The sequence below is a fragment of the Mustela nigripes genome, chromosome 11 (assembly GCF_022355385.1).
Source record: "Mustela nigripes isolate SB6536 chromosome 11, MUSNIG.SB6536, whole genome shotgun sequence".
Taxonomy (NCBI): Eukaryota; Metazoa; Chordata; class Mammalia; order Carnivora; family Mustelidae; genus Mustela; species Mustela nigripes.
In genome coordinates this window covers 36,533,626-36,547,559 of record NC_081567.1, presented here as the reverse complement: position 1 = coordinate 36,547,559, position 13,934 = coordinate 36,533,626, and the positions used below count along the sequence as shown (strand labels likewise).

Sequence of the window (13,934 nt, the reverse complement as noted above, 5' to 3'; positions counted from 1 at the left end):
AAATCTACTGAAATAATGCTGCTTTTATTAATGATGGCTTGTTAATACACCCTGGTATTCGGGCAACCACATTAAGGACTTGTTTGATACACATCTTCATCTCTGCACCAGCAACAGAAACCACATTTGTTCGAGTTAATTTCCTTAGTACAAAATTCTCACCCTGCATAGTATATCAATAGCGATGCTGCAAAAGATAGTAAGCCAATCATTCATAACAGTAAACTGTGTTTCTCATCCTTATATTAATTTTTATCAAGTATTTCGTAACGCTAACATACTGGGCTAATATCTTCAAGTTAATAACAAACTGTGAAATCTAGCTCCATCAGTCAACATTGTAAACAGAAAGATGAAAAAGCCATCATTATAAAACAGCATGGATCTCATTGGTGGACTGACTCCTTCCTCCAACTTTTTGGGCTCAGAGCAGCTTGAATTACATCCAGCAAATATAATTAGGTGAAGTGTACAATAAGGCAACAACTGAAAATATGCTTCTTTTACAGTAACTGACACTCAGGTTTTTTTTTTTTAATTTTTAATTTTTTTTGGCGTACCAGTCATTAGCAATGATTATTCCACCAAAAAGTTATCTTAATTACACTCAAGTGTATGTTAATGTTTTTATAGAAGTGCTAATTTTCTAATATCTTTAAGGAGGTTTGGCATAATCTTACAAAATCAGAAGAATAAAGAAAAATGTAAAACCTGAAGCCTCATCTGAGAAGGTGACTTCACATATTGAGGTGCAGAACAGCATTTAGGGCATAAATTCTCACCTTCCCCCATACTGTTGTAGGAGCAAAGCAAAGCATGACAGCTTCCATCTTTTATGTCAGCCCCATTCTGTCCGCTTTCCTTCTAGGACAGCCTTCTCTACTTTCTGCAGCAACTGCACGAGTAGGGGCCACATTCCCAGTTTCATTCCCCAGCCTGTAACTCTGTTCAGCCACCAAAAGCAGAAGCAGGAGAGCTGATGGACAGTGCTTTCTGGCATCTAGCAAAGATCATTATATCCCAAAGTTGGCTGATAAGAAATTTAACTGGAGACCATCTTTCTACACAATTCTAAGTCCCCAGAGATCTGCTGAAGAACAACCTACAGATGACCTCACTTTTTAATTTAAGACCCTAAAGCCTTAGCAGACTGGCGTCTCATATTGAGTCGAGACATCAGAGTCTAGTATGACCTTGACATTCAGAGCACAGGGTCTCAGCAGTGGATCTGCAAACAAGAAACAAGAATAACAAAAAGGGGGATAGAAGTGGGTGAGCTGGGTTAGTCTCCATTTCCCTCACTCACCAGGACTATTTTCTTGCCTCTCAGCAGTGGTAAGAGCTTACAGCAGTAGCCAGCATGTCTTTGTATACTCAGTTCCCAACGTGCTATTCCACCGAAAGACCACACCTTGCAGGTACTGCTCTCCTAAAGAGCCCTGTTTCTGCTCGAGAGCTTTCCCAGCAGTGATCCCGTGCTAGTCAGTGCTGGACTTCCATACTGTTTCGGAAGAATTAAGACCATTCTCACATCCTGTTCAAAAGTCCGTTAGAAACTAGTTTTGCTGATAGGCACACAATTTTGCTGTAAAGAGAAATTGTGTACGAATGTATATTTGCACGATTCCCTGATTCTTTAACATTAGCAACCATTCCGTTCAACCATATTTTGCTCTTCTATTTATATGTAACAGCAGGTATCTAAAGACCTATATATTTTCAAGTAGTTTGGTTAAACTCTAATAGTTTTCTGTATATGTTTTTCTTTGGCGATCAGGAGGATTTTTTTTTTTCATCAAAATCCAACTAAAACCCTAAGGACTGTATTCTGTAAAGTTTGCAATCTCTGATCGGATCATAGGGATGGGAGATTGAACTGGGAGTCTTGGGGAATCTTTCTGTTGCTTTATTACCATACACGTTAAGTCAGGCTTGGGATAAAGCACAAAGGCAATGAAAGGGTTCTAGGATGCGTGTGCACAGGGTAGCCTCCATGATGACCATCCTCACCCACCCATCTCAGCCTTCCTGGCTGCTTGCGGACCTAACACAAATGCAGACACATAACAGGATTGAAGAATGCACAACCTTCAGCATCACAGAGACCCAAGGTTAAATGCCAGCTTCAGCACATTGCTATTTTTTGTCTTCGGCAAGATACTGTCTTTACCTCTGTGGGCTTCAGTTTCCTCATTTATGAAACAAGGATAGCCCTTTCTCTGTCACACTTACCCTGAAGATTAAATTAGATAATACATGTGAAGCATCTAGCATGTTCACTGAACAATAATTACTCTTATTCGTAGAAAGGCAGGTAATGTGCTTTGGTAGCAACTTGGAGGTAACTCCTTCCAGAGAGGAGCAAGTATGTTTCCCTAGGTCAAGTCCAGGCACCAGAAAAGGCTATGGGCAGACTGCCAAAATTCCTTGCAAATGTGTCACAAAGGCCAGTGGCATCATATGTGAGAATGGAACTCCACGAATACTAATAGCCATTATGATACCAACTTGTCCACTTAATTTGGGAACCTTTCACAGCAGGTGTAAAAGCTTCTAAACTACATCAGAAAATCATGTATGAAATATCATTTCTTACAAATGTTACATTTAGTTAAGACCCCAAAAAGCATAAGACAGATATAGACAAATTACTTTCCTAGATACTAGGTCTGCAGAACTGGCAAAAAAAAAAAAAAAGAAAGAAAGAAAGAAAAAGAAATGAAGAAAAGAAAAGAAAAGGGAAAGTTTCCTTCTTCTAAAACTTACTTAGAAACCGTGTAACAAAAGTAAAAGAACATCTAGGAACACTTTCGTTTTAATGAAAACTGAATTTAAAAAAAAGTCCTTATCATTCTCTGACTCATACAAATAGAATGTGTACAGGGAATGAGTTACTGAGTTAAAATCCTGGCTTCACGCACTAGCTGACATTGACTGCTTCCTCAGCTATAAAACAGAAGTCATAATGCCTAAAGCAAGTTCTGGTGGGTACTAAGTGACATGGGATGCATGTAAAATGCCTGGCACATAAAGGGTAACTGGTCCCCAGTTTTCAATCCAGATACTAAGAAGCACAGCATTAATGAAAACTTGCTAGATATACGTGGTGGTTTTCGTATGGGTTTGCTGATGAACAGTGAGATGCATATACAACCTGAAACCTTTCCCACATGTGCTACATTTAAAAGGTTCCTCTCCCGTGTGGCTCTTCTGGTGACATGCAAGCTCTGAATCCAGAATAAAACTTTTTGCACATGTTTTGCATTTATGGGGCTTTTCCCCTCTATGAATGCTCTGATGGGAAATGAGCTCAGAAACACGCAGGAAGGTCTTCGCACACTCAGGACATTTTAAGGGTTTGAATTTTGAGAACAAAAGTAGATTCTCCCCACAGTCGCTGCAGTGTTCAGAGTCATCCTCATGACCCTGCTCGGGGAGAAAAAGGTGCGAGGGCTGCCCGAAACACTTCACACACCGAGGGCACTGGTACTGGGTGGCTGACATGTGCGTTTTCTCACGCAAACCCAGATTTGTGTTCTGACCAAAATATTTACTGCAGTTGGTACATTCATAAGTTTTAGCAGTGTGGATTTTCTGATGCTGTGACAATCCTGGGAGCCACGTAAAACCTCTCCCACATACGCTACATGTGTGGGGTTTCTCCTTTACGTGGATATTCCTGTGCCGAGACAGATGTGAGTGCTGGCGGAAGCTGCTGCCACACTCAGCACACTTATAAGGCTTCTCACCAGTATGGATCCTCCTGTGTGTCCTCAGATTGGCTCTATGATTGAAAATCTTCCCACAGTCACCACATTTATACTTTTTGTCCCCTGAATGAGTTTTCTGATGCAAAACAAGGTATGAGTTATCACTGAAGCTTTCATCACATTCAGGACACTTGTACAAATTTTTGGCTTCTTCCCCAGGAAATTCAAGAATTTCAGAAAGTGCTCTGGTTCCTAAACATTGAGATAGTTCTAGTAATGGGGTTTGGTTTTCAATGGTAACTAATAGGCTTATGAGCCTTTTCTTGCAAGCAGGAGCTCCACCTGATACTTTCCTTTCTGGGTCTCCAACTCCAGTCTCGGATTTTTCTGGGTAATAGACAAGGGGCACAGTGATGGAGGAGTTTTCTGCGGCAAGTTCTTCAAATCCTGTAGACTCTAGATTCAACCGTTGAGAAGTCTCAGTCTTGCCTTCCCCTCCTGTTGATAAAACAAAGCAAAACATAGACAACACCCTCAAGTGGTACTGCGGAAAGAGCAAGCTACTTACACAAGGACCAAGAACCCACAGAGGGCTTATCCTAGACCCCAGACACTCGTACTAAACAAAATCAGGCTGGCAGGCTCCACTGACTTCCCAGAGGATCGAGGTTGTTGGTCCTCGAGGGGAGGAAGGGGAAAAGAGGTATAACTGAATTAGGGTCTAGCAGGATGGGAACTAAGGGAAATCTTGGTAGATGCTGTCCAGGGGAGGTTTCCGATTAATGCCCTGAGTCTCAAGAACTTTTCATCATTTACGCAATCTCAAGTGACTGCTGAGCGACCATAACTGGAGTAGAGACGGGGATTCCTATTTAGGAGAGAAAGAGAGCAAGTACGTATTTTTCTACCTAGCAGAGAAATAACATGGTTATTAGAAATAGTTTTATTGTCACCAGGAGAGTTCTTCAAAATTTCTTTACCTCTCCTGGAGGAAAGATCAAGGTAGAGCTGCCATGCATACAGCAGCCAAAGACAAGTGGTCTCACTGCTAGGATGGCTGACAGAACTTGAGCTGCCAAAAATCTTTCTTCCTTAATATTTTTCAAAATATTCTTGATTTGTAAAGCCAACATATCAATATAAAAAGGGTCTTTTCCTTCCAGAGAAACAGCCCTATGATTGCCATTGCACACTGCCTGGGATGGATTTCTGGGCTGCAGTGCAGTGTGGGAATCCAAATGACACCCTGTGGTTTTGCTGTTTTGAGGAGACCAAATTCAGGGATGCCAGGAAGGCTAGAATTTCACAAAAAAGTACTGCAGAAGAGGCAGGTGCCCAGGCAGGGCTGTAGACATCTAGGTAGGGCAGAGTATTAAGACTTGGGCAGAGTATTATTCTGTAAGTGCACATGAGTATCCCAGACTGGGAAAAGAGCCATCAGAAAGGAACACAGAACAATCTTCAGAGTTCACACTACATACATAGTTCAATAGTTCATGTTTCTGACAGCCAAGATGGAACACACAAGCTATCAGGCTCCATCTTCAGAAAGACATTGCCTTAGCAGCAGGTCATATGGGCCCTAGCCTGAAGGCTGCTCAGAACACAGCCTAACAAAGCCAAAAAAGCAAGCCATGAAAGGATCATACCAATCCCAAGTAACTTAAATACAAAGTACAAAAAATAGTTTTAAAAGTACAACAAAAGCCAACATCCAGCAACAGAATACTGACAATGTCCAGCATCCAATCAAAAATTACCAGACATGTAGAGAAGCAGAGGCTATGACCCATAACTAGGAGCAAAATCAATGAACAGAAACAGACCCAGAAATAACACAGATGATGAAACTAGTAGAAACAATGTTAGAATAGCTATAACCATACTTCTTAGGATCAACAAGGTAGAGGGAAACACGAACATGATGAAGAGAGAGGTGGAAAATATGAAACACGAATTAGGATATAGTTCCAAGAGTCAACCCTAGTCAGAGACAAACTCTACTCAGGTATGGGAACATTTCTGCATGTAGTTCCCCTTATGTGAAAATGGCATAGCACCCCCTTAAGAGTAAATCAATTTCAAATCTTTAGTAGATAATAGTAACCTATACTCATTAAGTTTTGCAAGTAAAACTATGAATTGACTTTTTTTTTTAAAGATTTTGTTCATTTACTTGACAGATCGAGATCACACAGGCCAGAGAGACAAGCGGGGCGGGGGGGGGGGGCAGGGAAGCAGGCTCCCTGCTGAGCAGAGAGCCTGATGCAGGGCTCGACCCCAGGACCCTGAGATAATGACCTGAGCTGAAGGCAGAGGTTCAACCCACTGAGCCACCTAGGGGCCCCTGTGAATTGACTTTAACAAATATTTGGGAAGATTACTGGGTACTGTCATATCTCGTGTAAAACCACAGTCACTATACTAGATAGGATTTTTTAAGAAATCATCACATTCTCTGAATACCACACTGTCACGCAAGCTCTTGTTCTATCCACACAGATCAGACAGAGGTAGGTCCCATACCCCCATACCAACATGTGAATGAGACATGGAATCCTGTTCCTAGAACTGACTGAAGTTCGGAAATGCAGGAAAACCAGCTGCCTTACCCATCAAGACCACATCCTTGAAACACTCCTGGGTAGTGTCTCTGCTGAGGGACCTCTGGGCAGGGTGCAGACTCACATACTCCTCTTGAGAACAATACACAGCCAGATCCTCAAACAGCATTGGCCCCTGAAACAACATGAGAGCCCATCTCAGGGTAGGGGGACCCCAAGGCGACCCCCTCAGTTTAGGGACTGACAAGAGCTACAAACATCAGAACCACGGGAGGAAGGGGCTTGGTGTAAAAGGTTCATGAGTGCTGGGGATGGTGTTAATAAATAAATGGGTCCTAAGTGTGGTGGTGGAAACTAGGAAGGAGTAAAAATGGACGTAATTTCTGAAGCAGTGTTATAGGGGCCAAGACAGTAAACTGTAAGGAGTTCTAGAAGAGACTTCTAGAAAAGATGAGGGAACTCTCAGGGAGGGAAACCATTACGTACAGATGCTCTAAGGGAAAGAAAACTGAGCAGCCCAGGAAGAATCATGAAAAGGGACAGGGGTTCCAGTGTTCTCCCAACATCCTTTTGCTTCCTAGTCTCCTCCTCCTTGCAAGTGACGCTCACTGCTAAGCTCTCTTTGGAATCAAATCCAGGCCTAGTCCTCCTTCCCTTAGTTTATCCGTCTTCTAAAGTAACAGTACCTCGTCGCGATTACGAATCATCTGGGGCTTTCGTTTCTGTGTTTATTCAAAAGGTGTGGGATATGCCTAGAAGTCTGCAAGTTTAAGCAGTATTCCAGAAAGCCACTTTGAGGAACTCTGATAGCCTTCTCCAACGGGCCCTACTCCCAGTTGGTGGTTCTGAAAGGAAGAATGTGATAGGCCATTTCTCCCAAGTGCCTGGTCCAGGGACAAAGACAGCTTCATCGAGGAGCTATTTGGGCATCGGGAGCCCTCCCACTGAGACGGGCATTCCTAGCTCTCTTCCGAGGGAAGGCAGGCAGAGGCCGGAAAGTAGCGACAGGAACTGGGACCCCGAGAAGGGACCCTGTTCTTACCTGGGCCCCCGTTGTCGGAAGCGTGGACGCCATCTCAGGGGCAGGGAGTGCCTTCCTCAAGTGCCACACTGACTTCGAGACAGATCTAGGAGGGGAGAGAATATTCCTCAGAGGAGCCAGTTTGGCTGCAAAGCCCCTCCGTGCACTATCAAGGCTTCCTCGCTTTCCCAACCCCTTTAATACCTGAGCCCAAGGCTCCTATCCGCAGCCCAGCCTCGGCGGGGCCGACTCCTGGGCCGGCCAGGTCCCACCTACCGCTCCAAGACTAGTGATGTTAGAAAGTCTCCCGCTACCCGGTCAGAAGGAGCAGAGGGCGACGCCCGACTGGCACTTTAGACGGAGAGCCACAAGCACTTCGAGTCTCCCACGCTCCTCTATGCTGGAGCTGCCGGGAAAGCAGCCGGAAACGGCCCGCCCCCTTGCTGTCATTAAACTCTGCCCTGTGACTGGCCAGAGCTCCTCCGAAGGGGGCAGTCCTTCTTGTGTGTTGACCAATCGAGTCCGTTAACGGAGGACCGATGCCTCAACGGCATGCTGGGAGATGTAGTTTTCCTTCTGTCTCCCGAAGTAAGTATGTCCGGTTCCGCTGCCTGCGTTTCCCGGGTGAGCTGCGGGCAGCTAAGTGAATCGGTAGAGTGTGATGAGGTAGGGTGACCTCGGAGCGACGTAATGTTTCGGGGAAATTGGAAAGTAAGAAGACAGGGAGACTCCGAGCCCGAAGGACTATTTGGCACCGAAATGTGGTTTCGGGTGGCAGTGCCCTGTGGGCCCAAAATGTGGGTCCGGCCGGGGTGAGTGAGGTGAGTGGCCAGGAGTGCAAGTCCTAGTCTTGGCCTGAGCAGTTAAGTCCGCTGTTCTGGGCGGACTGTGGGGCCGTGGAGTGAAAAAGGGTGTCTTCTGCATGGACAGAGTTCAGATCGGCTTTGGCTAGGTTGCTAGGCTCTGATCCAAAGCATTTTAGGGGAGTTGTGTCCCGCGGCTGTGGCCGAGCTGAGCCAAATGAGGCTCAGAGCCACAGCGGATTTCTAGCGGACGTAGAGCCTTTGACTTGCTCTGCGAGGCGTGAGCAATACCTCATATGCGGCCTGTCCTATTGCCACATATTTTATACTTCATTGGCCTTGGGTGCCCTGGTGTAGGGATTTGGAATTTAAAATTGAGCTCCTTCTCAAGCTTTGCCACTGATTGCTCGGGTCATCTTGGCCAATATACGACTTTGCTTTCCTAAGCTGCAAACAGTTCCAAATGCTTCTCCTCGGAGGGTGGTTTCAAATAAGTTGTCAGTTTACAAAGGTGCCAATTTACAAAGATGAAAAGGCAAGGCTAATACGTACCTTAATAGAAAATACTGGGTAAATCTCAATGTATTTTCTTATTCTAGGAACACGTTCCTGTATCTAAAAGGTTACTCAAGAAATGGTTGCATGGTTATTGAAACAATATTTTCAGAACTGATAAAATAAGTAGTGGGAACCGGTGGACTATCCGATGGGACAGTTTCACTTGCAAGTAGCAGAAAACCCAACAAAACCGTGTTCTAAAGTAGCGCAGGTGCAGATTGGTTAGTTCAGTGGCTCGGTGACACAGTCAAGGTCCCAGTGCTTCGATATTTCTCCTCTGCCATCCTTAGCATATCGGTGAAAGTGACAGTGGAAACCACATAATACATGCAGATGTGCATTGTGACAGATACCCATCCTAAACCGGTAATTATCAAAGATAAAAAGACTATACCTACCATAATTGGTTTTGACCAACCACAGTTCACCCCCCAGCACTGGGGGAAGGACCCAGCCTCCCCTGGCCAATTACCTGCACAAAATCAGGGCTCTGTCGGAAAAGAAAAAGAAGGAAGTAGAACAGATGTCAAATAGGTAACTAAGATCATCTGCCACAAGGGACATCTCCTGCCAGCAAAGAGCTAGGCCTTCTGAGAACGGGTCCCAAAAGAGGTATTGGGGGGAGGGGGTGGGGAAAGGTGGTAAAAGGACTGGTGGAAGAATAAGGAAAAATTTCCCCACAGGCTAGACCGTCCAAAGCATAAATGTTGAAGAAAAGCTAACAGCCTGGTTCATAGAGGTCTAAACTGAAAGCACGTTCATCTTTGACTCATGGTAGTGCTCAAGTAGTCATGTTACCCCCCACCTTTGTGCTTATATTTAACGTTATTTTTATGTCAAGGATATCTCATTTAGGGCTCACAGGCTCCTGATTTTGATTTTTGACTCTTTCACCAAGAACAAAAGGCTCTTGTGTCTTTTTCCTCCAAACTTTGGTCTCATAACAAGGAGAGAAACACAGTTTCCACTGACCAGAAGTGAAGCTTGTGGTGTTAACTCAATGGATAATCAGAGAAGGTTATCTCTGAAATAGGAAAGGAAACTAAATCTTCCCTAGACCCTGTAAGTACTGAAGTTAAGCAAGTACATGAAGAAAGGGGCTTGAGAGATGGATCTTGTTTAAAGTAAAGAGATGAGATACAGAGCCCAAGACCCAAGATTGAAAGGATAAGACTGAATTATATGTCCAAATTGGATTTTTAAAAATCTGAGATGCTTGATGATATATCCATTATATGTTCAAGTAACAGATTTTTTAAAAAGATTTTATTTATGAGAGAGAGAGAGATGTGTGGGGCGCCCCTCCAGTAACAGATTTTAATTGTCAAAACTCAAAAATCCTGGGGTGCATGGAGACTGCTTAAGAGTCTCTCTCTCCCTCTGCCCCTCTCCTCCCTGTCCTCCCTGTCCCCCCAACCCCGTTCACTTACACACTCTCTAAAAAATAACAAAAACAAAACTAAAAGACCTCAAAAATCCTTCTGGCACAACCTTCTGACAATCTTCTTCATTTCAGCCTTTAAAATATCATAATAATCTGTATGTATTAAAATTCTTTTGTAGCCAAAGATCTGTTGTCTCTCTGGAGATCACATTATCTTTTTAAAAATGAAAAATAACAGTTTTTTTTTTAAGGTTTTGTTTATTTGACAGATCACATGGAGGTGGAGAGAGAGGGGAACAGGCTCCCTGCTGAGCAGAGAGCCCAATGCAGGGCTCAATCCCAGGACCCTGAGATCATGACCTGAGCTGAAGGCAGAGGCTGAACCCACTGAACCACCATGGTGCCCCCCCCAAAATAACTTTTTATAGGAGCATCTGGGTGGCTCGGTCCATTAAGCATTCAGCTTGGGTCATGATCCTGGGGTCCTGGGATCAAGGCCCAAGTCGGGGCTCCCTGCTCGGCAGGGGGCCTACTTCCCCCTCTCTTTCTGCCCATCATCCCCCTCATGCTCTCTCACTGTCTCTCAGTCTCAAAATAATCTTTTAAAAAATAATAACATTTTATTATTAGAAAAAGCAGTATGTGTGCATTTTAGAAAGTTAGAAAATACAGATATGAAAAAAATAGAAAATAAAAGTGCCATATTCTTATCATTCAGAGATTACCATTGTTCCCTTTTAAGTATAGATATTTTCCCTAGTAAGTTTCAACATAATTTCCAGAACAAATTGCTAAGTTTGGCGTTTTTAACATTCCCAGACAATACTGTTTTTCAGGGTTTATTATTTAAAAATAAGTATGTTTCTAGTCATTACGGCCTTTGTATCCTTCGTGAGATATAAATACCAATGAGAAATTGTCAGGGCCATGTCAGAATGTACCAGAAGAGAAGATAAACAAGATTAGCTTCTTCTCTCAACTTCAGCAAGAGGCTTTTCTCGCAGGAATCCAGAATGCATGTCGGGGCAGTTAGGAACCTGGGCTCATTAGTATCCCGTCTCTAATGAAGGGAGTGGGGGTTGCTGGTTATGCCTGCAGGACTTACTGTCACAGCAAGAGGCTGTCACGACTTTGAATCTAAAATTACCTCTAACTGGGCAGGAATTCCTTCATCAGAGAGACCAAAAAAGAAAGAGAAAGCAAGGAGGAAGAGAGAAAGGGAGGAAGGAGGAAAGAAAAGAAAGAGAAAGAGGAAGGAAGAAGGAAGGGAGGAAGAGAGGCAGCTAAGGGCTCTCGGTTGTGCCTCCAGTAATTCATACTATGGCAACAAAGTGCTTTTCCTCTTGTGTCAACTCTAACAGAATTCTTTCTTAGTCACTGAGGATAGAAATACTTCCAAAGGAAGATTCTGGACCTACTGATACTGATTGATTATTGCAAATAGAAGCTGTAAGCAGAGACTCCGGGAGGCTGATAAGATCTACAGAGCCTACAGGTTGGGCACAGTGAGGACAGAGAAGGAACAGCGAGTTGGAGAGTAGACCAGAAGACTACATGCTCAGACAATTCATTTCCCCCCGAAGGACCCTACAGATTGAGCCTTTGGAGATCAGGGGTTTAATGAGACACTTGACCCAGGAGTGAACAAATCAGCATGGAATGGCCAGGAGGGAAGTGATGGACTTGCCTTGTTTTCCCCTGAAGCAGACAGAAAGGCTGTATTGGAGGACCAAGGTGCCGAGCCAGCCCGAGCAGGGAGAGGAGTTGCAGAGAGTGAGTCAAAGCTGGCAGCGTCTTGGTGCAGATGGTGTGCTCACGGTCAGAGGAAACCCACTGAAATGAAACCCATTTTTTTAAAATATTTTATTTATTTATTTGACAGACAGAGATCACAGGTAGGCAGAGAGGCAGGCAGAGAGGGAGGAAGGGAAGCAGGCTCCCTACTGAGCAGAGAGCCCGATGCGGGGCTTGATCCCAGGACCCTGGGATCATGACCTGAGCTGAAGGCAGAGGCTTTAACCCACTGAGCCACCCAGGCGCCCCTGAAATGAAACCCATTTTATTAGTCAAGATTTTTTTTTAAGATTTTATTTGTTTATTTGACACAGAGGGAGATCTCATATAGGCAGAGAAGAGGGCAGAGAGGAGGAAGCAGGCTCCCCGCTGAGCAGAGAGCCGGATGCGCTTGATCCCAGGACGCTGGGATCATGACCTGAGCCAAAGGCAGATATTTAACCAACTGAGCCACCCACGTGCCCTAGTCAGTATTTCTTTTTTTTTTTTTTTTTTTTTTTTAAAGATTTTTTTTATTTTTTTGACAGAGAGAGATCACAAGTAGGCAGAGAGGCAGGCAGAGAGAGAGAGGAGGAAACAGGCTCCCCGCTGAGCAGAGAGCCCGATGCGGGACTCGATCCCAGGACTCTGAGATCATGACCTGAGCCGAAGGCAGCGGCTTAACCCACTGAGCCACCCAGGTGCCCCAGTATTTCTTAAATATTAATACTGAATGATAGAGGGTGGATAGTAAAACACATGCTTTTGTTTTGCAGGTAGGTGAGTAAAGGAGCATATTTTTTAATAAAGTCTTTATAAAGTAATTTGTCTCTAGTATACATATCATGAGGTTCAGAACTCTTCATACCATTTGACCTTGTAAATCTAATTGTAAATATCTACCTGTATTAATTGGGCATCCGATTTCATTAACTATACACAGAGACCCAAAACAACATTGGCTTATACAAATAGAAATATATTTTTCTCTCACATTTAATTCAAGCCGGTTTGACAGCTGTGCCCTGGAAAGCTGCCTGGGAGCCAGGCTCCTGCTGCTTTGCACTTCCCTACTCGTAGGGTATTTTCTCTCCTGATTCTCAGACTCCCAGTCCAGCTTGGCTCACTGCCCTGTCTCAGTCACAGCCAGCAGGAAGAGGGAAAGGAGGGCACGTCCCTTTCTTTTCAGGGCAGAACTTGGAGGTTGCATGTGCCACTTTGAGTCCCATCCTATTAGCTGGAACTTAGTCACATAGTCAGAGAACCACACCTAACTCAAGGGAGGCTAGGAAACAGAAGTTATTCTGGGTAGCCCATGCCCAGTTGAAAAGCAGAGGCTGTATCACGATGAGAAGAGGAAAGTAGGGCCGCCTGGGTGGCTCAGTCTGTTAAGCATCTGCTTTCAGCTCAGGTCATGATCCCAAGGTCCTACGATTGAGTCCTGCTTTGGGCTCCCTGCTCAGTGGGGAGTCTGCTGCTCCCTCTGCCTGCCTCCCTGTGCTTGTGTTCGCTCTCTGGCATATAAATAAATAAAATCTTTTTTTAAAAAGAGGAAGGAGAAGAAGAAGAAATTGGACACTGGGACATCTGGCAGCCAGTGCCATGTTATCCTAAGGAAATGTGTTGAAAATGGAAAATCATGAAGGTGTTTATTGCAGAATTATGTACAGTAGAAAAAAGTGGCAATGACCTAAAGTCTAAGAATGTTTCCTCTTTCTCAGGAGGAAATATCACAGCCAATTAACATGTTATTTTTAAGGAGTTTTACCAAATATGGGGAAGTGCTAACATTAAAAATTATTAAAGCAGGCGCGCCTGGGTGGCTCAGTGGATTAAGCCGCTGCCTTCGGCTCAGGTCATGATCTCAGTGTCCTGGGATCAAGCCCCGCATCATGCTCTTTGCTCAGTGGGCAGCCTGCCTCTCTCTCTCTCTCTGCCTGACTCTTTGCCTACTTGTGATCTCTCTCTCTGTCAAATAAATAAATAAATTTTTTTAAAAAATTATTAAAACATATCAAACTATACATAAAATACTATCATTATTAAAAATACACTGAAGAGAGCAATAAGGAGACATACAAATGCTGAGTGATCATCTTGGGCTGGCAAGCAAAGGGTAAT

General features: G+C 44.1%; 3 protein-coding genes across 5 annotated transcripts in view; 2 read left to right on the top strand and 1 right to left on the bottom strand.

Moving 5' to 3' along the window:
• Positions 1 to 13,934, top strand: part of ZNF174 (zinc finger protein 174) — a 61,249-nt gene that overhangs the window by 21,564 nt on the left and 25,751 nt on the right. The gene's annotated exons all lie outside the window — the stretch shown is intronic.
• Positions 416 to 7,721, bottom strand: ZNF597 (zinc finger protein 597). 3 transcript variants are annotated; one of them, XM_059415472.1, is made up of 4 exons: positions 7,500 to 7,721; positions 7,317 to 7,401; positions 6,323 to 6,449; positions 416 to 4,208 (listed from the first exon to the last, which is right to left on the bottom strand). In XM_059415472.1, the coding sequence occupies exons 2-4, from the start codon at positions 7,347 to 7,349 to the stop codon at positions 3,094 to 3,096; spliced, it is 1,275 nt and encodes a 424-aa protein (XP_059271455.1). In that variant the 5' UTR covers positions 7,350 to 7,401; positions 7,500 to 7,721; the 3' UTR covers positions 416 to 3,093. The 3 variants fall into 3 exon arrangements, with proteins under 3 accessions (XP_059271455.1, XP_059271456.1, XP_059271457.1); XM_059415473.1 differs by having other exon boundaries at positions 7,572 to 7,721; XM_059415474.1 differs by having other exon boundaries at positions 7,610 to 7,721.
• Positions 7,948 to 13,934, top strand: part of NAA60 (N-alpha-acetyltransferase 60, NatF catalytic subunit) — a 43,812-nt gene continuing 37,825 nt past the window's right edge. The window contains exon 1 of the mRNA XM_059415528.1: positions 7,948 to 8,116. The gene's annotated coding sequence lies outside the window, so the exon portion shown is untranslated. The remainder of the gene's footprint in view (positions 8,117 to 13,934) is intronic.

What these genes read in the sequence shown, in the direction of transcription:
- ZNF597 (XM_059415472.1), bottom strand. Translation starts at nt 7,349, where the DNA reads ATGGCGTCCACGCTTCCGACAACGGGGGCCCAG. An exon ending in TTCCGACAACGGGGGCCCAG is followed by an intron (nt 6,450 to 7,316) that starts GTAAGAACAGGG and finishes ATGTTGTTTCAG; the next exon opens with GGGCCAATGCTGTTTGAGGA. An exon ending in CAAGGATGTGGTCTTGATGG is followed by an intron (nt 4,209 to 6,322) that starts GTAAGGCAGCTG and finishes TTTTATCAACAG; the next exon opens with GAGGGGAAGGCAAGACTGAG.